Source organism: Pocillopora damicornis, chromosome 14, assembly GCF_964200805.1.
Source record: "Pocillopora damicornis chromosome 14, jaPocDami1.2, whole genome shotgun sequence".
Taxonomy (NCBI): domain Eukaryota; kingdom Metazoa; phylum Cnidaria; class Anthozoa; order Scleractinia; family Pocilloporidae; genus Pocillopora; species Pocillopora damicornis.
The window spans coordinates 15,749,799-15,770,966 of NC_142683.1; the positions used below are offsets into that span (position 1 = coordinate 15,749,799).

At 42.0% G+C, this 21,168-nt stretch overlaps 3 protein-coding genes across 6 annotated transcripts in view; 1 reads left to right on the top strand and 2 right to left on the bottom strand.

Moving 5' to 3' along the window:
• LOC149034685 (uncharacterized) overlaps nt 1-21,168 on the top strand; it is a 340,415-nt gene that overhangs the window by 59,996 nt on the left and 259,251 nt on the right. The window lies entirely within an intron of this gene.
• Nucleotides 1,723-12,696, bottom strand: LOC149034690 (uncharacterized). Its single transcript, XM_089193790.1, has 4 exons — nt 12,645-12,696; nt 12,521-12,598; nt 7,670-7,737; nt 1,723-7,184 (listed from the first exon to the last, which is right to left on the bottom strand). Exons 1-4 carry the CDS (start codon nt 12,694-12,696, stop codon nt 3,750-3,752), a joined length of 3,633 nt encoding a protein of 1,210 aa, XP_089049916.1. The 3' UTR covers nt 1,723-3,749.
• Nucleotides 19,713-21,168, bottom strand: part of LOC149034691 (hsp70/Hsp90 co-chaperone CNS1 homolog) — a 52,294-nt gene continuing 50,838 nt past the window's right edge. Inside the window, exon 3 of one of the 2 annotated variants that reach the window (XM_089194437.1) lies at nt 19,713-19,958. In XM_089194437.1, the coding sequence (XP_089050563.1) occupies nt 19,753-19,958 (206 nt within the window). In that variant the 3' untranslated portion in view covers nt 19,713-19,752. The remainder of the gene's footprint in view (nt 19,959-21,168) is intronic. The other variant, XM_089194436.1, reaches the window with a different exon arrangement.

A 21,168-nucleotide genomic window follows, 5' to 3' on the forward strand; every position in this document is an offset into this window, starting at 1 on the left:
AAAGTGAAAATGGACTTTTGAGAATAAACGAATGGTACCTTTGGTGTACTTGATATATTTACTAAACATCTATGTGAAAAGAAAATGAACGTTTTTTGGGTTTACATGCCCTTTAAGGTCTATGTTTATATCAGGGTCCTCTCGCCGTCCAGACCAAAGCTTTTTCTTTATTTCACGAGCAAGTTGGCCATGGAACGATTCTTTTCTATCCTCTAGAGAGCTTTCCGATGGAATGAACAGCTTTTCGCTGCGAACAAACGGAAAATATCCTGATTCTCCATCGGCCCCAAAGGGTGTCCATTCATCGAAGCATGTGCTATAGCCAACGTAATGAATTTTCAACCTCTTGTTGATTTTGTCAACCTCCCTGATCTCAATATCATAGAGTTTTGTATCTTTCTTTCGTGGATTCGCCTTTCTAACGGGGGTTTATGTTGAGTATTCATTGAAAAATCGCTTTGCTTTTTTTATTTCCCTCTTTGGCCTGTCCGCTATTTTGAAAATTCGCAACGGAGAGCATACGTATTACGTGGGGTTAGTGGTCGCGTACAACTGGAACCGAGAAAAACAAATGTTCGTCGCGCTGGGGAAAGAGTTTGATATGTAATATGAGAGGCCAATAATCCGGTTCGCAATGATTATGCGAACAGCATGTTTTCTTGAGATCAGTTACCGGAAAATACTGGTCAAATTTTCCACTTATCCCGACCCCCCTTGAATGAGTACTTTTGCTTGAAAACATTACTACAACGAAGTCTCTTAACCAGTCCCGAGCCGCGTTTCGCTCGATAGATCACAGGATATGATTGGCCACTGTATCACATTACGTCAGAGGACATATCTGCAATAAGAGGACATAAGTGCAACGGTACAATGTGGATTGGCTTGCCGCCATCTTGAATTCGCAATGTAGGTGGACCCTGGGCGAGAGTTTGACCCATTCCCAATCAGATGATAGAAGAAGCCTTAATTTGGACATTGAGGGACTCGTTTCCAACAAAATGCACCGATTGTGTGGTCGAGACTTGAAGGGAGCTCTTCCGCTTTATAACTGCTATTATGATGAGAGGACTGAGGAGAGCAAGCACTGGTACCCTGTGGACTAGGAATCAATCGAAAGGAAAACTGAGATTTCACTAGAGATGACTTTAAGAGGACACCATCGTAAAGTGGACAAAATAAACATAATAACAACTACTCTGGGAGAGTAACGAGGTATATGAGTTGTAAGAAGCCAGACGTTGCGCGAAGATCGAGACGAATGAAAATTGAAACAGACAAGGAGATAGTTGCGTCCTATGAAGCGCGCAAAAGAATAAAGTTGAGGATAAAAGAGGTGCGCGTAAAGATGGGAATAAAGGAAAATTGCAACGAAAAAAAAGGAAGGAACCAGAGGAAGGGATGCGCAAATGTGAAAAGGTGTAAAAGCTTGTGTGAGGAAAAAGATAAAAAAAGGCGCAGACATGTAACAGTATGAACACGTCCGTTGGCGCTCAAAACCGTGTGGCAATACGGAGAACGATAGACAGTAAAAGAGATACAATCGAAGAGATGACGCGCTTTTGTTAAGTGGGCGGGAGTTTGAAACATGGAATGTTAGTACACTGTTAGCTGCACACAATTATAAACCTGGCGCGCGGGTCAAAACAAGCATTGAAGTCCCCATAGGATCTGCTTTCTCTTCATCTTACGTGCATCCTAAGAACATGGAGACAGACACTGTAAATCAACGCAGTTTTTGTATTTTATACACTCTATATTTCTCTTACACAAAGAAGTAAAAAAATAAGCACAATGGAAACTGCATTAAATCGTTCAAGGCATTAAGTAAAATACGCGCTAAACAGAGACGCTAAAATGAACCCATTTACTCCCAAGGCTGATCATAATTTAAATTCTCCTCACGGTATTAATACACCGACAAACATGGTGTCAATAACAATTAGAGAAAATCCAAACTGGAGGATAATCTTTTACTAGAAACGTAATGTTACATCGAATTCTCGGAACAAGCGACAGCAAAGAGAAACACATTCTTATCAGTTGGGAGAATTTTTCTTCAGAACTTGGGAGTTCGTGAGTTAATTAATACAAACTAAGATAAATGAACAATTATCTTCAACTTAAAATAAAATAGCTTCAAAACACTTCGCACGAAATACACTGACATTATACAAACCATGTTTAGTTAAAAACTGTCCCAGCATGTCTTTAACACCCTGGTTACATTGAACCAAGTGTGAGGTTAACTATTACATTTTATACCAGCATTTACCAATGGTAGTTACAATAATCTGCAAAACTAAGATTTATTTTACAAAGCTTTCTTCTAAAACAGCATTGATACAGTATATCTGAAAACTTTTGACCACATAACGGGTTCTAATTACAAAGTGTGCTCTAAATACCAAACTATAAATTCTTAAACCTAACAAAGATATTATCTGACATCTTCAAATCATGCTGAGGGACATTTAAAGCGATGAAAAATTTTGAAGAGGTGATTTTCAACAATTAGAAGTTTTATCCTGAAGCCCTGAACCTTTTCAACTACGCACTAGGTTTACATTAATTAATGAGCGAGCCTTTTTACCAAAATAATTCCCATTGAGGACTACATGGCTTACGTTAACTGCTTCTCTCATTTATGAGCGTAAATATTGTCCTACTAGAAAAAACAAATTCCATGTCACATACATTAAAAGTCACATCTATGGAAACTTTAATTATAGTGAACTCTGCGTCCCTCTTTCCTAGTTTAGATTACATGGACAATTTTTAGCCTCTCTGTCGTCGTTCTTTAAAACAAACGGATCAGTGTTTGGTAAAACGGACAAAAATTGGCCAGACTCGTTTGACTGAAAACAGGGTTGTAGCCAGCTTTTTGACTAATTGTAAGCCTCTTCCCTCACAAATTTCAATTTTTGTTTCAATATTTGCAAGAGTCATATTATCTTTTAGTAAAAGTCAAGCGGGCAGAAAACAATTGTAGGCCGGGCCTACGGGACTAGAGGCTGGCTACACCCCTAAAAGTAGGTGTAATGTCTCTAACATATGGTTAGTAAATTTAATAACATCATCTCTGATGTTTACTTCTTCAAAATAAGCTTAGAATGGCAATCTTGGCACTGACAGAATTAGATTGCATTAAAATGGATTGAGCTGAAAATGGTAATCAATTTTTTTTGTAAATATGAAGGTAAATTGTAACAAAGTAATTTAATATGTAGAAAACGGTCTAAGATCAATTCACATATTCAATTCACATACATATTCAATTAAAGTTTTGGAAATAAAAATTCGCCAACTTTTGCAAATGAGGAATTGTTTCTTTGCTTATCAAAAGCCTAGAGCATAAAGGTAATTAAAATCAGGTGGAAAAGCCCCTGGTTGGGTAAAGAAATAAACTTTAAATTATTTTCCATACAACTGATTGTAATACAGGAACAGAGCTGAGTGACATGTTGGTGGAAATGGAAACCTCGTTCATAACAGAGGCCTTGTTGCATTTCGTTCTCTTCGCAAGCATGTAAATTTGTTAAAGTAACAAAAAATGACAATTCCACTAATCAAAATATAACGAAATAGACTGGTTTATTTCTTCACCATAGTAAAGTTGCACATCTCAAGTTCCATTTAACAAAAAAATAAAAAGTAAAGAAAAATAGCCAAAAATTGTTTAAAATAGAGAAACATTTAAACCTTCCAAGTTCCTACTTCATTCTTTTGAGATGAAAAATAAAATTTTCTCATTTATTTGATTTTCTATTCAAATTTTCTCTTTCCTTTGCCATGAAGTCAAACGTGAGGTCATCTCCAATCAGCATAAAGGGCGCCCAGTATTTGATTTCGTGGAACTCATCTGATTCTCTGAGGCTTTTCATGGCCAGGTTCAGTGACTTGCTTGTAGGTTTACCTTCTGCAAGGTGTTGATAAAAGCATTTCATGAACTGGAGAGTAGCCTCGTCATCAATCGCCCACAGGGACACCACAACAGACCGAGCACCAGCCCCCATAAAAGCGCGCGCAATGCCAACCACACCTTCAGCCTTGATCTCGCCCCGACCACTGTGGCAGCAACTGAGCACAACAAGTTTGGCGCGAAGTTGAACATTCAACACATCTCGAATCGTTAAAATGTAATCCTCCTTCTCCGTAGGCACAGTAGATATTCGGTCTAGGTCAGGTGTAAGAGCAATTTCGCCAGTTTCCGGACATCCGTGTGCCGCAAAGTGAACTAAGGAAACGGAACTGAGTCTTTTCAACACCTCACGTTTCGTGGCCTGTCTGCCAGTGATTGGCGTGATATTCAGAATTTTTCCGATCATTTCTACTTCTTCTTTAGCACACGGAAGCTGCTCGAGGACTTTCTCTCCCTCGCTGTTAGTAACCTCGGATACCCACGGATCTCCTACAAGTAACGCACCACTGCTTTTGTGATAATCATCTGGGCAATCGGCAATGAGTCTAAGACTTGCTAACGATGGAGCGACTCGGATTGTGAACGATTCACACAGGTATTTAGAATTACCATCCTTCAATGCAGCGTAAGGAGCGATCCACAGGGGTCCATCAGGAATAATGAGTAGCTCATCCCCTTCAATCAAGTAAGCCACCGGCTTCATAACGATATCATACAAAGTGCTCAAGCATCCGTCTTGTTGGATGTGAGGTTGAGGGTTGGCTTCTTTGGTTTTCTCATCCACTTTTGAACGGCCCTCCCTCAAAGCATCTAAAGATCGATTCTCGCATCTCACATTAAAACGAACACCAAGTTGTGTATAGACACTGAGCATGAACGACTCAAAGGACTGGCTAGATTCACTATTCTCTGAAACAAAACCTTTGAGTTTACTTTGTCTTAACTGAACTTGTTTTCCTTCGGACACAACCCAAAGTTTGACGTTAGCTTTGTCCACTGCCTGAAAGACAGTGTTTGATGGAACGTTTTTTAAAACTGCGCAATCTTCATCTTCTCCCTTGTGGTGACTTGTTCCACCACAAAAACTGGATTCCATGAGGTCGGTCAGAGCTTGAGCTCGTCCTTTCTCAGCAACAAATAAGGCTTCATCTACATTACCTTGTTCTACGAGAACTCGCCACAAACCCGTATACGCCATTTGATGCTGATTTCGAAAATTAACTTTCCACTCATCTTTAGATTTTAGAAGTACTCTCAAGGAATTGAATAAGTTTATGCTAGCTTGGTAATGTTCAACGGCTTTTGGCTGTCCACCTTGAAACTCAAAAACGCATCCTAATGAACAGTAGGCCATTGCCTCAAAGGATTTGTCTCCTACTTCTTTAGCTATTTTAAGATTTAGGTTGTGGTACTCTATGGCTTTTTTGAAATCACCCAGACTAAAATAAGCATTGCCAAGATTGCCATAAGCACCACCCTCCCCATGCTTGTCTCCTACTTCTTTAGCTATTTTAAGATGTAGGTTATGGTACTCTATGGCTTTTTTGAAATCACCCAGACGGTGATAAGCATTGCCAAGATTGCCATAAGCGTTACCCTCCCCATGCTTGTCTCCTACTTCTTTAGCTATTTTAAGACGTAGGTTGTGGTACTCTATGGCTTTTTTGAAATCACCCAGACTGTCATAAGCATTGCCAAGATTGCCATAAGCTTTACCCTCCCCATGCTTGTCTCCTACTTCTTTAGCTATTTTAAGACGTAGGTTGTGGTACTCGATGGCTTTTTTGAAATCACCCAGACTAAAATAAGCATTGCCAAGATTGCCATAAGCACCACCCTCCCCATGCTTGTCTCCTACTGTTTTAGCTATTTTAAGATGTAGGTTGTGGAACTCTATGGCTTTTTTGAAATCACCCAGACGGTGATAAGCATTGCCAAGACTGCCATAAGCGTTACCCTCCCCATGCTTGTCTCCTATATCTTTAGCTATTTTAAGACGTAGGTTGTGGTACTCGATGGCTTTTTTGCAATCACCCAGACTAAAATAAGCATTGCCAAGATTGCCATAAGCTTTACCCTCCCCATGCTTGTCTCCTACTTCTTTAGCTATTTTAAGATGTAGGTTGTGGTACTCTATGGCTTTTTTGAAATCACCCAGACTGTCATAAGCATTGCCAAGATTGCCATAAGCACCACCCTCCCCATGCTTGTCTCCTACTGTTTTAGCTATTTTAAGATCTAGGTTGTGGTACTCTATGACTTTTTTGAAATCACCCAGACGGTGATAAGCATTGCCAAGATTGCCATAAGCGTTACCCTCCCCATGCTTGTCTCCTACTTCTTTAGCTATTTTAAGACGTAGGTTGTGGTTCTCGATGGCTTTTTTGAAATCACCCAGGCTAAAATAAGCATTGCCAAGATTGCCATAAGCACCACCCTCCCCGTGCTTGTCTCCTACTTCTTTAGCTATTTTAAGATGTAGGTTGTGGTACTCTATGGCTTTTTTGAAATCACCCAGACTGTCATAAGCATTGCCAAGATTGCCATAAGCACAACCCTCCCCATGCTTGTCTCCTACTTCTTTAGATATTTTAAGATGAAGGTTGTGGTACTCTATGGCTTTTTTGAAATCACCCAGACTGTCATAAGCATTGCCAAGATTGCCATAAGCACCACCCTCCCCATACTTGTCTCCTACTGTTTTAGCTATTTTAAGATCTAGGTTGTGGTACTCTATGGCTTTTTTGAAATCACCCAGACGGTCATAAGCATTGCCAAGATTGCCATAAGCGTTACCCTCCCCATGCTTGTCTCCTTCTTCTTTAGCTATTTTAAGATGTAGGTTGTGGTACTCCATGGCTTTTTTGCAATCACCCAGACAGCCATAAGCATTGCCAAGACTGCCATAAGCGTTACCCTCCCCATGCTTGTCTCCTATATCTTTAGCTATTTTAAGATGTAGGTTGTGGTACTCTATGGCTTTTTTGAAATCACCCAGACGGTGATAAGCATTGCCAAGACTGCCATAAGCGTTGCCCTCCCCATGCTTGTCTCCTACTTCTTTAGCTTTTTTAAGATATAGGTTGAGGTACTCTATGGCTTCTTCTCCCCGATTATAGAGATCTATGTCTTTCTTGACATCACCTGAACTTGCACTACCATGGTCATGACTAATAGGATCTTTTTCCTCCACGGACTTATCTCCCACTTCACTGACAGACTGAAGTCTTAATGACAACAAGATCCTATTGTTTTTGTCAATCTTTTTTATGTTAAGGGTAAAAAATGTGGAAAAAAACAAAAAAGATTATGTTTCTGATCATATTGATATGTAATAGTCCATTTTAACATTTGCGTGCTTGGTTCCCAAGCCTCTGAACGAGAGGGATGATAAAGGGTGACCTTGTTATGATAAAAACATTGCTGCTTTTTAAATGCAAACTACTTTGTTATTATCGTTTCTAGACAAATTTGGTCTGGAAATTAAAGGATTATTTAAACTAATGTAACAGTTATTGGCATGGATAGTAGAACTAAGTCAAATTGGCTAAAAGGAGTAATTTCATTAATAAGTCATGAGGTAATAACGTCTCCTATATTTTTAATCACACACACTTAAAGTATATGAGCTGACAAGTTCCCATCATAATTAACACCCTTCTTTGTATTTTCTCCCTTGAAACATCAAATTGTGGAAACTTTTTTTTATACCCACGGTTAAAAATGAACGATTCCTTCAGAGGATACAACTAGTCCCTTATCACACCAACTGATTGCTTCTTCAAATCTCTTCAATTCAACACAAGCAGCGGCTCCTGTGGGCAACAACACAAAGAAACATACTAATACTGTAGCTCAATTCTGAGAAAAGAACCTGAAACCATTAAAATCATTACAGACCAGAAGAAAAAAAAAGACAAAACAAAACAAAACAAAGAAACTAAACGGAAAAGAAACTTCTTCTTTCAGTCGTTTATTACTTTCAAGATTTGCTAAAATCAGGACATAGGGCTCTTGTACAGAACAAAACATTCATTAGCCTATACTTTGATCGTCTATTATCATTATCGCACAGTTTACAATAAGGAAACTGTAACAGGAGAGGAGATTTTAAAGTCACATGTCGCCTGCTTGTTGACGTACAAGTTCCCGAGTGTAACAACTTCGGCTTTTCCATACCGCAAATGACGGTAAACTCTGCCCCCCTTATTTGATAGAAATAACAATAGCCCCATAAATTCATTAACTACGCCATGTTTCCAGAAAATAAGACTGGAAAATGTTTTTTCCACTTTCCCCCATCAAGAAATTCCACGTATAGAAATAGTATTTGTAGGGTTACTGCGTGACTTTTCATGAGAAGTAAAAATTGTTCATCTTTTTTTTTCAAGAAGATACTTCTAGAAAGTTCTTAATCCTTCTGTTATCTTATTTTCCTGTTTTTTGACTGCAAATATCATTTGCATTTGCTATTATTTTCGCTGATTGTCATGGCCTTTCCTGCGTGCAAGTGCGAGCTAGTTCATATACAGGAGTCTTTCGAGTTTCTCTGGGTGGTGTCGGGCTTAGGTATGTAGGTCTGGCTCGAAAGATATCTGCACGCTGCAACACGGGTTCCTATGTTTTCTCCTTTTTCTTCATTTAGATTTTCATTCTCTTGCTTGCATTATCACAAATTTATGTTTTTTTATTCCCTCAGTGCGTTTCCTCAGATTTGGAAGTAGGCCGTGAAAAGTCAATATTGACCAGAACTGAAATCCTTTTCTATCACTATTTGTCTCGTGACTCCCAAAAACTAGGTTTGCGACAACATCAATTAAGAAATCAAAGGCAATTACGCCTGAGAAATTCGCTTGCAGCCTTCTACCCGCAGAAGGCAACTCCATATAATGAAACGTTCTAAGACCTCTATAAACTAGAGACATTGCGTGATTTTGAGGGGTGAAATATTTACCCTAAATCTGTGACCCTCAAACGGATCACGTACTCGTACATGTAACGTCCGGAAAATGTCACGCATGTATAACACCGTAGGCGCACCTGGCGAATTCTATCCATTGGCTTCAATAGCAAAGAGACAACTTATTTAATATTTGTATATGAGCAAGCTTATTTACCCTACTTGAAAAAATCCTTCATGAAGTCTACTATTGTCAGACGAAACGCGTGAGAGATAAATAGACGTTTTTACTTTCTCAGTTCGTGCAGTGATGCTCACTAGTTTGTTCCGTCAAAAAGGCTTTTAATGTGAAGTCACGTCGACCTCGACAGAAAAATTAAGCTCACCCTGTCATAATCGATGGTTTGATACCGCAAGTACCAATTTAGGTACATCATCGGGCTTTGATCACAATGATAAAAAATGCGCGTTTTTTCACGCTCGCCACGTTTATTCTTTGGAAAATTATTTTACTGGAGGGCGATGTCGCTTACCTTGGCGCGTCTTGACTCTGGCCGACGAAAATTATCGAGGTGAACTCCATGAAATTCTAAGGCAAATTCCGAACGGTATTTCAAAACATTTTATTCATTAGTCAATTTAGGAACTGCTTTATAGCAGCCCGAGGAAAAAGCAAAATTGAAACAACCGGCGTACCGGTCAAATGAATTCCAAATTTTTTCAACAAGGAGTTGGTAAGTTCATTTTTCCGATTAAATTTAAGTTGGGGTCATTTTTTTGTGACAGCCGATCAAAGATAGACATCTCTGAAACGTCTCTGAAACTCTAAAAAAAAAGAGTTTACACTTCCGGTAATATTTTCCTCCTTCTCGTAACAGCGCAACAGACATTGTTAATCCTATGTAGTGTAGGTGTATCAGTTGTATTACGTTTTCATAGTGATGCCATATAAGAAATCGAGTGTCTAAAAAGCCCTCAATTCAATCTAACACTCGAATTGATAAAGTCAAGATGGTGCAGTTGTCTTGTTCATTTGCAACGAACTGTAGAACCAAATGTTATTTTTCTCGCGCTGGCCAGGGAAGGCAACAGCTCACACCTATAAAATCGTGGGTATACAGCTTAAAAAAAACATTTGAGAGACGTCGATGTATCCCAAACATGCGTTTCGTCCGAGATGGAGCTTATTCTAACGCGTATTGGCTTATTTGGAGATTACGAAGGCCACGATTTCACGATGTACCTCAAATATCTTGCACAACTTAAGCTTGGTGTGAGATTCAGACCGTCAAGTTCGTAAATGCCAGTATCCTCCTCATAAAAATCGGAGACATAAAGTGAGAGAGAGAGATGAATCTGCAGATGGCAGAAGAAATCAAAGCTGGTGGCGAGTCTTCCTGGTGGCGGCAAGGTGACTGTAAACCTAAATAGAACGCTTACTGTAGCTGCTATCTTAGAGTCGGCAATGAATAAGGAAGAAGGGCAAGAAGAGTGCTTATCTGAACATTAGTTTTCCTAACTGGTGATTTGTGACTGAGATGAACTTTATATCATATGATTGCTAGGGATACGCAAGTACTGTAGAGGCGCTCACATAGATAGAGGTGGGCGATCCTCTCCTGACTTAAGAACTGCGACAAGTTTATAGCGCAGACTAACTGGCACAGTTTGAAGCACCTCAGGGTCTCACTAGGCTCGTCACATTAGAAACCTTCAGCAAACTAATCGTAGAAGCGGGTGGTTATCAGCAACGTGCACAGATTTCTGAACGCGGGTCATCGCGAGAGCTATAACCAATCCGTCATATACGGAACAAGAAAGCGAAATATTCTTGCTAAAAGAAGGATGTATCAAAACGTTTCAGTCATTGGCTGCCATCCAAATGTACCCTGACAAAGACAAACACAGTGAGGCCGACAAAAAAATTCCGCCTAGGATAAGATCAAGAGGAAATGGACTAAGACCGGTTTGCCATTCTATAGGGGATGGCTACGTTCAAGGTCGGACCTCAGGTAAAAATTCTGACGAACAATCCCAAACTAGCCAAGAGGACTCCTAGACGTGTGCTGGACAAGGGAGGAAACTAGTAAGGCAACCGCCTCTAATGTCTAAGACTGACCGGTTGATACAGCAGCAAATCGCTCGATACTTCAGCCGGTTATCTGCCGTAACAAAAGTGGTTTATTGATGAGGTCCCCCTCTGTAAATATGAAAAAGGACGGAGAGGCCGATGCCAATGATCTAGCTTCAGAATTCGAAACTGACCGAACAAGGCAGAAGATAAGGAGAGACCTTGCAAAATTTAGACGAAGACTGCAGGAGAGGGTACAGCTGCTATTAAGCTAAAAAAAAAGGACATTTGCGTCTCACTTTTCTATCATATTTATTTTCTTTGCTCACGAAAACAACTGGCTATGTCTTGAGATTTCATCAAGGGAAATTTTCAGGAAGGCTTCTCGTCAAATTACAAATTTTACAAGTCACGCAATTAAACGCCGGCAACACTCGATCTAGAGAGATGTAGATTTATATGTAGTAATAGAATGCTTGAAAAAAAAATATGCAGATATTTTACGATCGAAGCAGGTAAATAATCATAGAGATCTGCAGATTATTCTGAAATTGTTATCTAGGAGACAGCATGAACAACGCGCTTGAATAATTCCTACTAAGAGTCTTCGGGTCACACAACAGATGTTACCTTAGTGGAATTCTGCATGGAAATGTTCGATGGCGGTAAGTGACAACGACAACACTATTTTAATTTTATTTTCGGGATAGAAGCACAGTTTTTAGTCCGATAGAACTATTGATATTTGCTCTCCAGCGAGAGCGCAGAATTTCTCGTCTGAATTGAGTGACAGGTGTAGATGAGAAAAACTTGTCACAGTCGCAGATTTTAAAAGGCATCCAAGACAAAAATACGGTAGTGCTCAAAGATTTTTTGATGATTTTCAGAGACGAAATGATTGGTTATAAAGGGGAATTAGGATTAGTGTTGTAGCTTTCTGGCAATGGGAGATATTTGACCTCAAAGTTGTCAAATATTTGGATGAATCGCAAAGTCTAAAACCAAAGTCGATTGACAAGCCGTCAATCAAACTGACTGATACTCGCAGCAGACATTAACTAAGGATGTAAAAATATGTGTGCAAATCCTCAAAGTAATCGGTTAAATACCATCGCAGTGAGAGCTTCATACATTTTACCTATTCGAAGCGATTTCCTTGATGAAAACCAAGAAAAACCGGGGGTGGTCTATCTCCCCCCGGAAGAACCAAAACAGAAACCAGTTTGTCTCTTTGAGTTTTGGGGTAGACCCTTTAAACTGACGAAGTTTCATTGAAATCGGTGAGATGGCATGTAGCACGACTGTCCGGTGCTCTCGTAGACACGCTCTTAACGTATCTGACACCTGTGACTCATTGAACTTAAGGAACTAAAATATTCATGCTGAAATTTCGCTTTGCATTCCGCATTGAGTTCTTCATCCCGTTCAAAATAATATTCTCATCATGATTTAATGGAAAGTAATGGCGTAGCAGTCAAGAGCTGGATTCAAATGTACATCAGGGTGGTCTCAACCTCTTAATTAAAGTAAATTGAGACAAGATTGAACTCCATTTAACCTCATTTAACTTTGGAGTTTTGAGTTCTTTTTTTATTACTATTATTATAGCACAGCTAACATATCTAACCTCTCACAATTGCCTTAAGGAAAGTTGGATTTAACTCAATGGCTGCTTCTGCATCCCTTAGTGAATCCTGGTGATTTCCTGTTATTGAAATAAATATCTCTGATTAGCCATACATGTTGCAAACCAACTACCATTTGTTCTGATCCTTTGGACCCTGATCCATAAGAATCCTTCATCAGCCAGTGTAACCAGATTTATTAAGTAAATTTTCGCGGTGAAACGAGAAAGGGTTTTCACCAGCGAGCACGACAATACAATGACAATCCCTAAATCACATGGAAAATCAATACCATGACACCTTGCTACAATGCTAAACTGTGTGGTAACGCTAGACGCGTGACACGCGTGACAGAACACTCCCCGTCTGGTATAAGAAAATACCACTACAATATCTAAACAAAACAGTAACGTCCTAGATTAAAATGTCCAGTGATGTCCTAATTTCCAGCACAAAGCTGTGAAAGTTCACTTTTCTCTCGTAAAACTTAGACCGTTCATCCAAGTGGGGTTTTCATCTTCTCGAAATCTTTCTCCCTCCTAAGTAGGATAACCTCAGTGACGGGCCTGGTGTAGCTCTTTCTGGAGCCGTCTTTCGCTGTCACCAGGTCAACCTTGCGTACTTTACTGTCTGCGGAAGCATAAGCCTTGGTTATCCGGGCAAGAGGCCAGTAGTTTCTAGGTGACTCTTTACAATGAAGGAGGACCAAATCTCCTTCTTCTAGGTTCCTAGTTTCGTTTTGCCACTTCCTTCTTGGCTGGAGTGTCGGCAGGTATTCTTTTCGCCAACGGGTCCAGAACATATTGGCCAAGTACTGGACCTGCCTCCACTGCTTGCTGTACAGGTCTGTGCTGCTGAAATTCCCAGGCATGGATTTCAAGGCTCTGGACTTCTGTGTTAGCAAAGTGGCTGGGGTGAGAATCTCTGGCATTTCTGGATCAGAGGGCACGGGGACCAGGGGTCTGGCGTTCACTATAGCGGTTACTTCTGCCATGAGTGTTGTGAGGACTTCATGAGTGAGACGTATGGGTCCAAGATCGGCAAGAATGGAGTCCAAGATCCTTCTGGTCACCCCTATCATTCGTTCCCAAACTCCACCAACGTGGGAGGCATGAGGAGCATTGAAGATCCAATTGCAGCCTTCAGTTGCTAGGTAGGACTGAATGGCTTTGTCGTCCATCTCGTTAAGGCAAGATTGGAGCTCGTTTCGTGCGCCCACAAAATTGGTACCACAGTCTGAGCGAAGCTGTACTGCTGGTCCTCGCAAGGCCAGGAATCTGCGCAAGGCATTGATGAAACAGGAGGTGTCCATAGACTCTATCACTTCGATATGGATAGCCCTTGTGGTTAGGCAGGTGAAAAGTACAGCCCAACGTTTGCTGTTGGCAATTCCTCCTCTTGTCTGGCGAGCACTGATTAGCCAGGGTCCAAAGACGTCAAGGCCAACGTAGCTGAATGGAGGTGCGGGAGTAAGTCGATCAATGGGAAGATCGGCCATCTTTTGTGTCTGCTGCCGACCCCTCAGCTTCTTGCACTTAATGCAGTTGTTAATGGCGCTGTTCACGGCTCGCTTGCTTCCAACAATCCAGAAGCCACTGCTTCGGATTAGGCCGAGTGTGAAATGTCGCCCCTGATGCTGTACTTTTTCGTGATAATGCTTTATTAGAAGACTTGTGACGTGATGTGAGCTCGGCAGTATCAAGGGGTGGCTCTCCTCATAGCTCAGACTTGCTCTCTCTAGTCGGCCACCAACTCTGACGAGTCCATCATTATCAACCATTGGGCTCAGCTTGAGAAGGGGGCTTGTCTTAGGTGACCCATCAGAGTTGTTGAGACTGCTGATTTCCTGTTCGTAAGCTTCATGCTGAACATTCTGTATGATTAACAACTTTGCTCTGTTTAGAAGACAAGCATGTGGTGTCAGCTTTATACTTTCTGTGGTACCAGACTTCTCAAGGGTCTTTTGACGATGCGACTGGATAAAGGAGAGAAGTCTGCCAATCGCCCTCACAAGAGTTGTCCACTGTGAAAACCTAGAGAAGCGGCTGGTCCCGAGAGGTTTGTGAGGCAGAATTTGAGTTACCAGGGCTTGTAACACTGGGCGGACTTCCGGGTCATCTTCTGCAGTTTCTGAGGCTTGGTTGGCAGTCGTGTTGACAGATGCTTCCTGGTGATGAAGGAAGATAGGTCCATGATGCCACATACTGCCACTCAGGTTCTGGGCATCTACTGAGCGCGTGGCTAGATCAGCCGGATTCCGGTGGGAGGGTACATAATACCATTGTTCAGGAGATGAGGATTTTCTAATACGCTCTACTCGATTGCTGACATAAACATAAAAACGTCGCGTCTCGTTGGTAATGTAGCCAAGGACTACTCTGCTATCAGAGTAGTAGGAGACTGTATCAGGCTTTATGTCCAACTCTCGGTTGATGAGCTCCGTGATTTCGATGCCAAGTGCGGCCGCACACAGCTCGAGACGAGGGATGGTTGTGGCATGAGATGGGGCCAGCTTCGCCTTGCCAAAGACGAAAGACACTTGGATGCTTCCATCGTGTTGGACAGTTCTGAGGTACGAGACTGCTCCAATGGCGTTATTGGACGCATCGCAGAAGGTATGCAGCTCCTGTTTTTTTACTCCTGTAGATGAAACTACTATGTAACAACGAGGGACCCTCAGAAGCGTTAGAGCTTGCAAAGCCTTGCACCATGCTTCCCAGGCCAGCCTTTGCTCTTCCGGCAACGGTTCGTCCCAGCTTTCTGGATGAAGGTTGCTGAGATTGGCCATCATGGATCGAAGGAGGAGCTTCCCTCTAACAGTAACTGGAGCTGCAAGTCCCAGTGGATCATACAGACTATTGAGGACGGAGAGCACACCTCGTCTTGTAAATGGCCTCTTCTCCAGAGAAACTTTGAAGGTGAATGCGTCTGCTGATATGTCCCATAGCACCCCTAATGCACGCTGAATTGGCACAGTATCCAGTGAGAAATCTAGGTCGCGGAGGTCAGAGGCTTGATCTTCTCTTGGAAAGGCATGAGTAACTTCTGGATGACTGGATGCTATCTTATGTAGACGGAGATTTGCTCTGGCTAACATGGCTCTTGTGCGAGTTAACAGGTCAATGGCCTCAGCGGGTTTGGCCACAGACTTCAGCCCGTCATCGACATAGAAATTGTTGTACACAAAGTCCTTTGCATCTGAACCAAATTCTTGCTCTCCAACTTCAGCTGTTTTTCTAAGGCAGAAGGTGGCTACTGCTGGTGAGGAGGTGTTTCCAAAGACATGAACCTTCATACGGTACTCAGTTAGCTCTTCGTTTGGATCGTTATTCTTGTACCAGAAAAATCGCAGCAGGTCCCTGTGTTGTTCTTGAACTAGGAAGGAGTGGAACATTTGTTCAATGTCCGCCACAAAGGCCACAGTGTCCTGACGGAAGCGTAACAGGATGCCTAGTAGGTTGTTTGTGAGGTCTGGTCCTGAGAGCAAGGCCTAGTTCAGGGATGTTCCTTTGGTTTCAGCTGCAGAATCAAAAACCACACGAATTTTATCTGGTTTTTGGGGGTGGTACACTCCAAAGTGAGGAAGATACCAGCGTGGGCTAGAAGGGCTTAATTCTGCTTTTGGTGCAGGTTCCGCGTGACCTTTTTCGAGCAATTTCTGCATGAAGTCGAAGTAGTGCTGTTTCATCAACGGTTTTTTGTCAAGTGTTCGTCTAGTTGACCTCAGGCGCTTGACTGCATCTTCTCGATTGTCGGGAAGCTTGTTAAATTTCTCACGGACAGGTAAGGGCGCCTCCCAGCTACCAGATTCGTTCCTGGCTAATGAACTGTTCATGATTTGAATGAACTTCCGATCCTCCACTGACATTCCTGGTCTGTTGTCATCATTAGTGCATGCAAAGACATTGTCTCCCAGTCCATCTTCAAAGCTCCCTTTGATGAAAGTTCCTTTCTTTTGACTAGTTTCCAAATAAGTTGTGAAGTCTGCATGTGAACCATGTTTAACGTAAAGCCGGTTGCTGCATGGTAGCAGAAAGGAGGGTCGACCATTATCGAGAACTTGTGTCCTGTAAGATGAGATCTCAGTGGGCTTATGAGCGCCATCCATACAGGCGTTTCCTAACACCACCCATCCCAGGTCGAGGCGTTGAGCCCATGGTGCATTCCTGGGTCCGTTTCGCGATTCATGAATTTTGTGAAGGGGCGGTGCGTCTCTTCCGACAAGCAGGAGAATTTCAGCTTCTGGGTCTAGCTCAGGGATATTCTCAGCGATAGCTTCCAGATGGGGGTGGGCTCTGGCCGCTGCGGGAGTTGGAATTTCTTCTCTATTGTCTGGAATAGCGTTGCATTCAGTGAGGATGGGCAGCGTGTGACTCTGCGTGCCATCAAAGGATTCGATAACAAGGTTGTGGGCGCGTCTTCCCATGGCCTGACTTGTCCCTGAGCACGTTTTTAGCGTGTAAGGTGTTGCCTTCCCACCCAGGTTCAGCAGATCAAACAGTTTTGGCTTGGCGAGCGAACAGTTGCTTTGATCATCGATGACCACATATGCCTTAATTTTGTTCTCAGGTTGACTGTTTGCGTAGATGCTCACAAGACATATCTTTGCACAAGACTTGCCTCCCATTGTGTTTCCACACACCTTTGTGCAGCTAGATGTCACTGCAGGCTCCCCGCCGTACTGGTGGGCATCTTTCAGCTCTACTTCTTCTGCTGCTGGTTTGCTGGGGGGTCCCGCGTGTAATGCTGTAACATGTTTATCACTGTGACACTCAGAGCATTTGACTTGGGTCGCACAATCCTTTGCTAGGTGATTAGTTGTGGCAAGGCAATGAAAGCAGATTCGGTGTTGGCTAAGCAAATTCTTCCTTTCAGTGAGGGGCATGGCCCTGAAGGCACGGCATTTGCTAAGCGGATGCGATAATTTGTGAATGACGCACCATCTTGCAGGGTCCCGGTTAGTTGAGCTCTTGAGTGCAGGGTCTGTGATGTCAGTCCTAAATGCTGTGAAGCCTTGTCCGATTGGAGGTTTGACAAGAGGCTTGACAGGAAATTTCTCCAAGTGACTCTCCATGGATAAGAATGGATCATTCCGTTCTTGTGCAATCTCTTGAATGAAAGAGGCAAACTCCCTAAAAGGGGGGTAGTCAACACCATGCTGTGATTTGAAACGGTATGCGTGCCTTTGCCACCTTCCTTGGAGTTCTTCCGGTAGCTTCGCGAGCACTGGTTTCAGGAAGGCGGGTTCATCAAGGATTTTGAGGCCTGCAAGACCACCATCTTCTTTTGCACACCGCAACTCTAACAGTAAGTCCCCCAATTCTTGCAGACCTTTGTTGTCCTTGGATGCCAACACAGGGAACATTGTGAGTTTGTTCAGATGCACATTGGTAATAACTGCGGTCGAGCCAAAACGTTCGCCCAGCTTTTTCCACGATTCTCGTACCCCCGCAGTCGGATTCTCTACGTAAGCATTGCGTAGCCGTTGCACAAGTCTTTTGGACTCACCAGTGGTGTACTCCAACATTAGGGCTAGCTCCTCACTTGCAGTGATGTTTACATCATTTGTCATATTCTTGAAAGCTGCCTTCCAAGTATTGAAGTTTTCCGGACGATCGTCAAATTTTTCGATTTTGTTGGCAATCAGCTCCCTTCGAGCCATAAACTGAATAAAACATTCCATGCAGTCAGCTGGATTGGAGAATTTTACGGTTTGGCTAGGGGTTGAGGGCGATGCTCCTGGGTTCAGCTCCTCTAGAGGATCTTGCTTTTCCTTCTTGACAGACTTAGCCGTGAAACCAGGGGCGGTGAATCGTAGTGCGCTAGGTTTTTGACCACGAGGACTAGATTCCCCCAGTTGGCTGCTGATAAATTCTTCAACACGCTTACGGGGTTCTTCAACGGGTAGATCTGGTAGCTGATACTCATTACCGAACCCGAGCTCATCATCAATGGCCTTGGCTCGCGCCACCGCTGCAGCTGCCTCTTGTTCGACGCGTAAGGATTCCAGGCGCGCTTGCTCTTCCCGTTTTCTCCTTGCAAAGGCCAGTTCGTCTTCTCGTCTTTTCTTCTCTTCAAGTTCAAGAGCCATCGCAGATTTAGACTGAAGTTCATTTATTTTCCTTTGCATTTCGGCCTTTTTCAGTGCTGCGGCCGCCTCGCCTCTCGCATGGGCTCGTAGCGCACTAGATGAAATTGACGTCTTAGAAGCACGCGACCCAGAACAAGCCGACCCTAATTCTTGTAGAAGGTCATTTTTGCGATCTATTCCTTCCTGTATTGCTACTTGAACGATTTCTTTTCGAGTCCTCATGATTTCCTCCAACGTTTGTCGTTCCTGACGTTGTTCGGGCGAGCTGGTGTACGCCGTGAAGTCCATCAAAGAGACCCAAACGAGCTGATATTCGTTGAACGCCGAGCGTAAATCTCCTACTGCTTTACGAAGAGCTTCGACGGAGTCCGGAGTTCCCTGGAGCTGAGAAATCGTTCGGGCAGTTGCTTGCCATAACCTTTCGAGCTTCGACGTATCTGTCTGAAGTCTGTTGGCTATCAGTTTGACGCTGGGTTTCGAAACTCGTCTCGGCCGCGTGGAATCCTCCTTTTGCTCGACGCCATCTTGGTTCACATTGTTTACGAATGGAAGCGTGTCGATTTCGGCTGGCCGAGTAGTTTTCCTCGAGGTTTCAAGGTCTGCTTCGTAAGTAGCGAATGAAATATTACAGGCGCCTGCCAGAAGGTCAGCTGCACTGGGAATTTCGTCTTCTAATTGTGGCTCGAGTTCCATATCCATGAGGTTGACATTATCATGATTATCGCCTTCGTCGGCTGGCGAAAGGTCTCTCGTTTCACTGTTCTGATCCTTTGGACCCTGATCCATAAGAATCCTTCATCAGCCAGTGTAACCAGATTTATTAAGTAAATTTTCGCGGTGAAACGAGAAAGGGTTTTCACCAGCGAGCACGACAATACAATGACAATCCCTAAATCACATGGAAAATCAATACCATGACACCTTGCTACAATGCTAAACTGTGTGGTAACGCTAGACGCGTGACACGCGTGACAGAACACCATTACTATAATTTTGGGAAAAACTTGTGATGCTCATTGATATCTGGGGTAAGAGGTTACTTCTTTGTATATTTGAGAGGCCAAGATAAGATGTAAATTTTTCCAGGCATGCATTCAAAATTATCACCTTTTTCAGAAAACTACTACTGACAACTCAATAGCTTCAAAATAGAAAAAAAATGCATATTAAAGCTCTCATCATCTTACCAAGTTTAGAATGTGCAATTGCCCTGTTGTTGTGCAGTTTGGCCTTCAGTTCTTTCTCGTTGCAGTTCATTTTAATTCCTTTGGTGTAAAAATGAATAGCATTGATGAAATCTCCTTTCTTGAAGGCCTCATTACCCTCATTCCTATAAACATCAGCTGCGGCTGCAAAGAAAAAATAAAAAATAATTTGTGTCAAAGTCTGTGGTTGTAGTTAATAATTACCTGTGGTTGTAGTTAATTAGTGCATAAGCAGTCAGCTGCCAAGATCTGGAGATTTAAAATCTGCAGATTTTTCCTCTAGTACCAGCTACCACTTTTGCACCTGCCTGACTCTACCATCCCCTGAAAAGCTTGGAGGATGTGTGCAGTCCCCCCCTCCCCCCTTCAACAGTTATTATATAAATCATAAGAATAATGATAAAGAAGATGAGATTAATATTTAATAATGATGTTAATAATTTGGTTGACAACAGTGGTAATAATAATGATGAGAATTAAGCATCACTCAATTAGAAGCAAACCCTTAGGCATTTAAACTTTTGGTTTCCTAAAATTCCTATTCCACAGGCAAAATTAATAATGTGTTTAAATGCCCCACACAATTTTTAGGCCAAAAAAAAATAAAAAAATAAAAAATAATAATAATAATAATAATAATAATAATAATAATAATAAGCAACCTGACTTTCAACTAATTGACCAAGCTTTAAAACCTAGACCTTGTAGACTTTTTTCTTCTGAGCCATTTGTTAGTGAAAGTTCACTATCTACCTTAACTCTTTAAACCCTAAGAGTGACCAGCATCTCACTTCTCCTTACAGTAATACTGCTGAATCATTCACTAAGCTCATGAGAATAAAGGAAATGATCACCAACCTAAGAAGCATTGATCTTCAAATGAATTCTCGTTTTCAGTACCACAAGAAACATACAAAGAATAGTATGGAGAATATGGATACTGATGTTAGGGTGTCAAGGGTTAAACACCTCCATATTCAATGATATAACACTTGCACTCTACTGGAAATTGGTTGCTTGGGGGAAGTTGAAACTTTCAATGGATTGTTGCATAATATAATGGAAAGATGATGATGGTGATGATGATGGTACTTACATGTATGATGCAAACTTACGAAATGAATGTTATATGATGATCAAATAAAGTCTTTACTTATTATAACTTTGTGTACTTGGTTTGAACTTTGAGAAAAGAAAATAACAGATATATGTCATAGATCCTCTCAGTCAATGAACAACATATTGTAATCATAGAAGAGAGTCATGACTGGCCAAACATCCTTTAAAGTGGTCATGCAGTGTATTAATATCATTCTCCACATCTGCTTACATTCTTGAAACTGGTGGAATAGAA

Bases quoted from the DNA above. Each gene is read 5' to 3' on its own strand.
- LOC149034690 (XM_089193790.1), bottom strand. From the start codon at position 12,696: ATGAAGGATTCTTATGGATCAGGGTCCAAAGGATCAGAACAAATGGTA. The intron at 7,738-12,520 runs GTTAGATATGTT...TGTTGCCCACAG, and splicing joins CCTTAAGGCAATTGTGAGAG to GAGCCGCTGCTTGTGTTGAA. The intron at 7,185-7,669 runs GTATCCTCTGAA...AACATAAAAAAG, and splicing joins GGTGTGATAAGGGACTAGTT to ATTGACAAAAACAATAGGAT.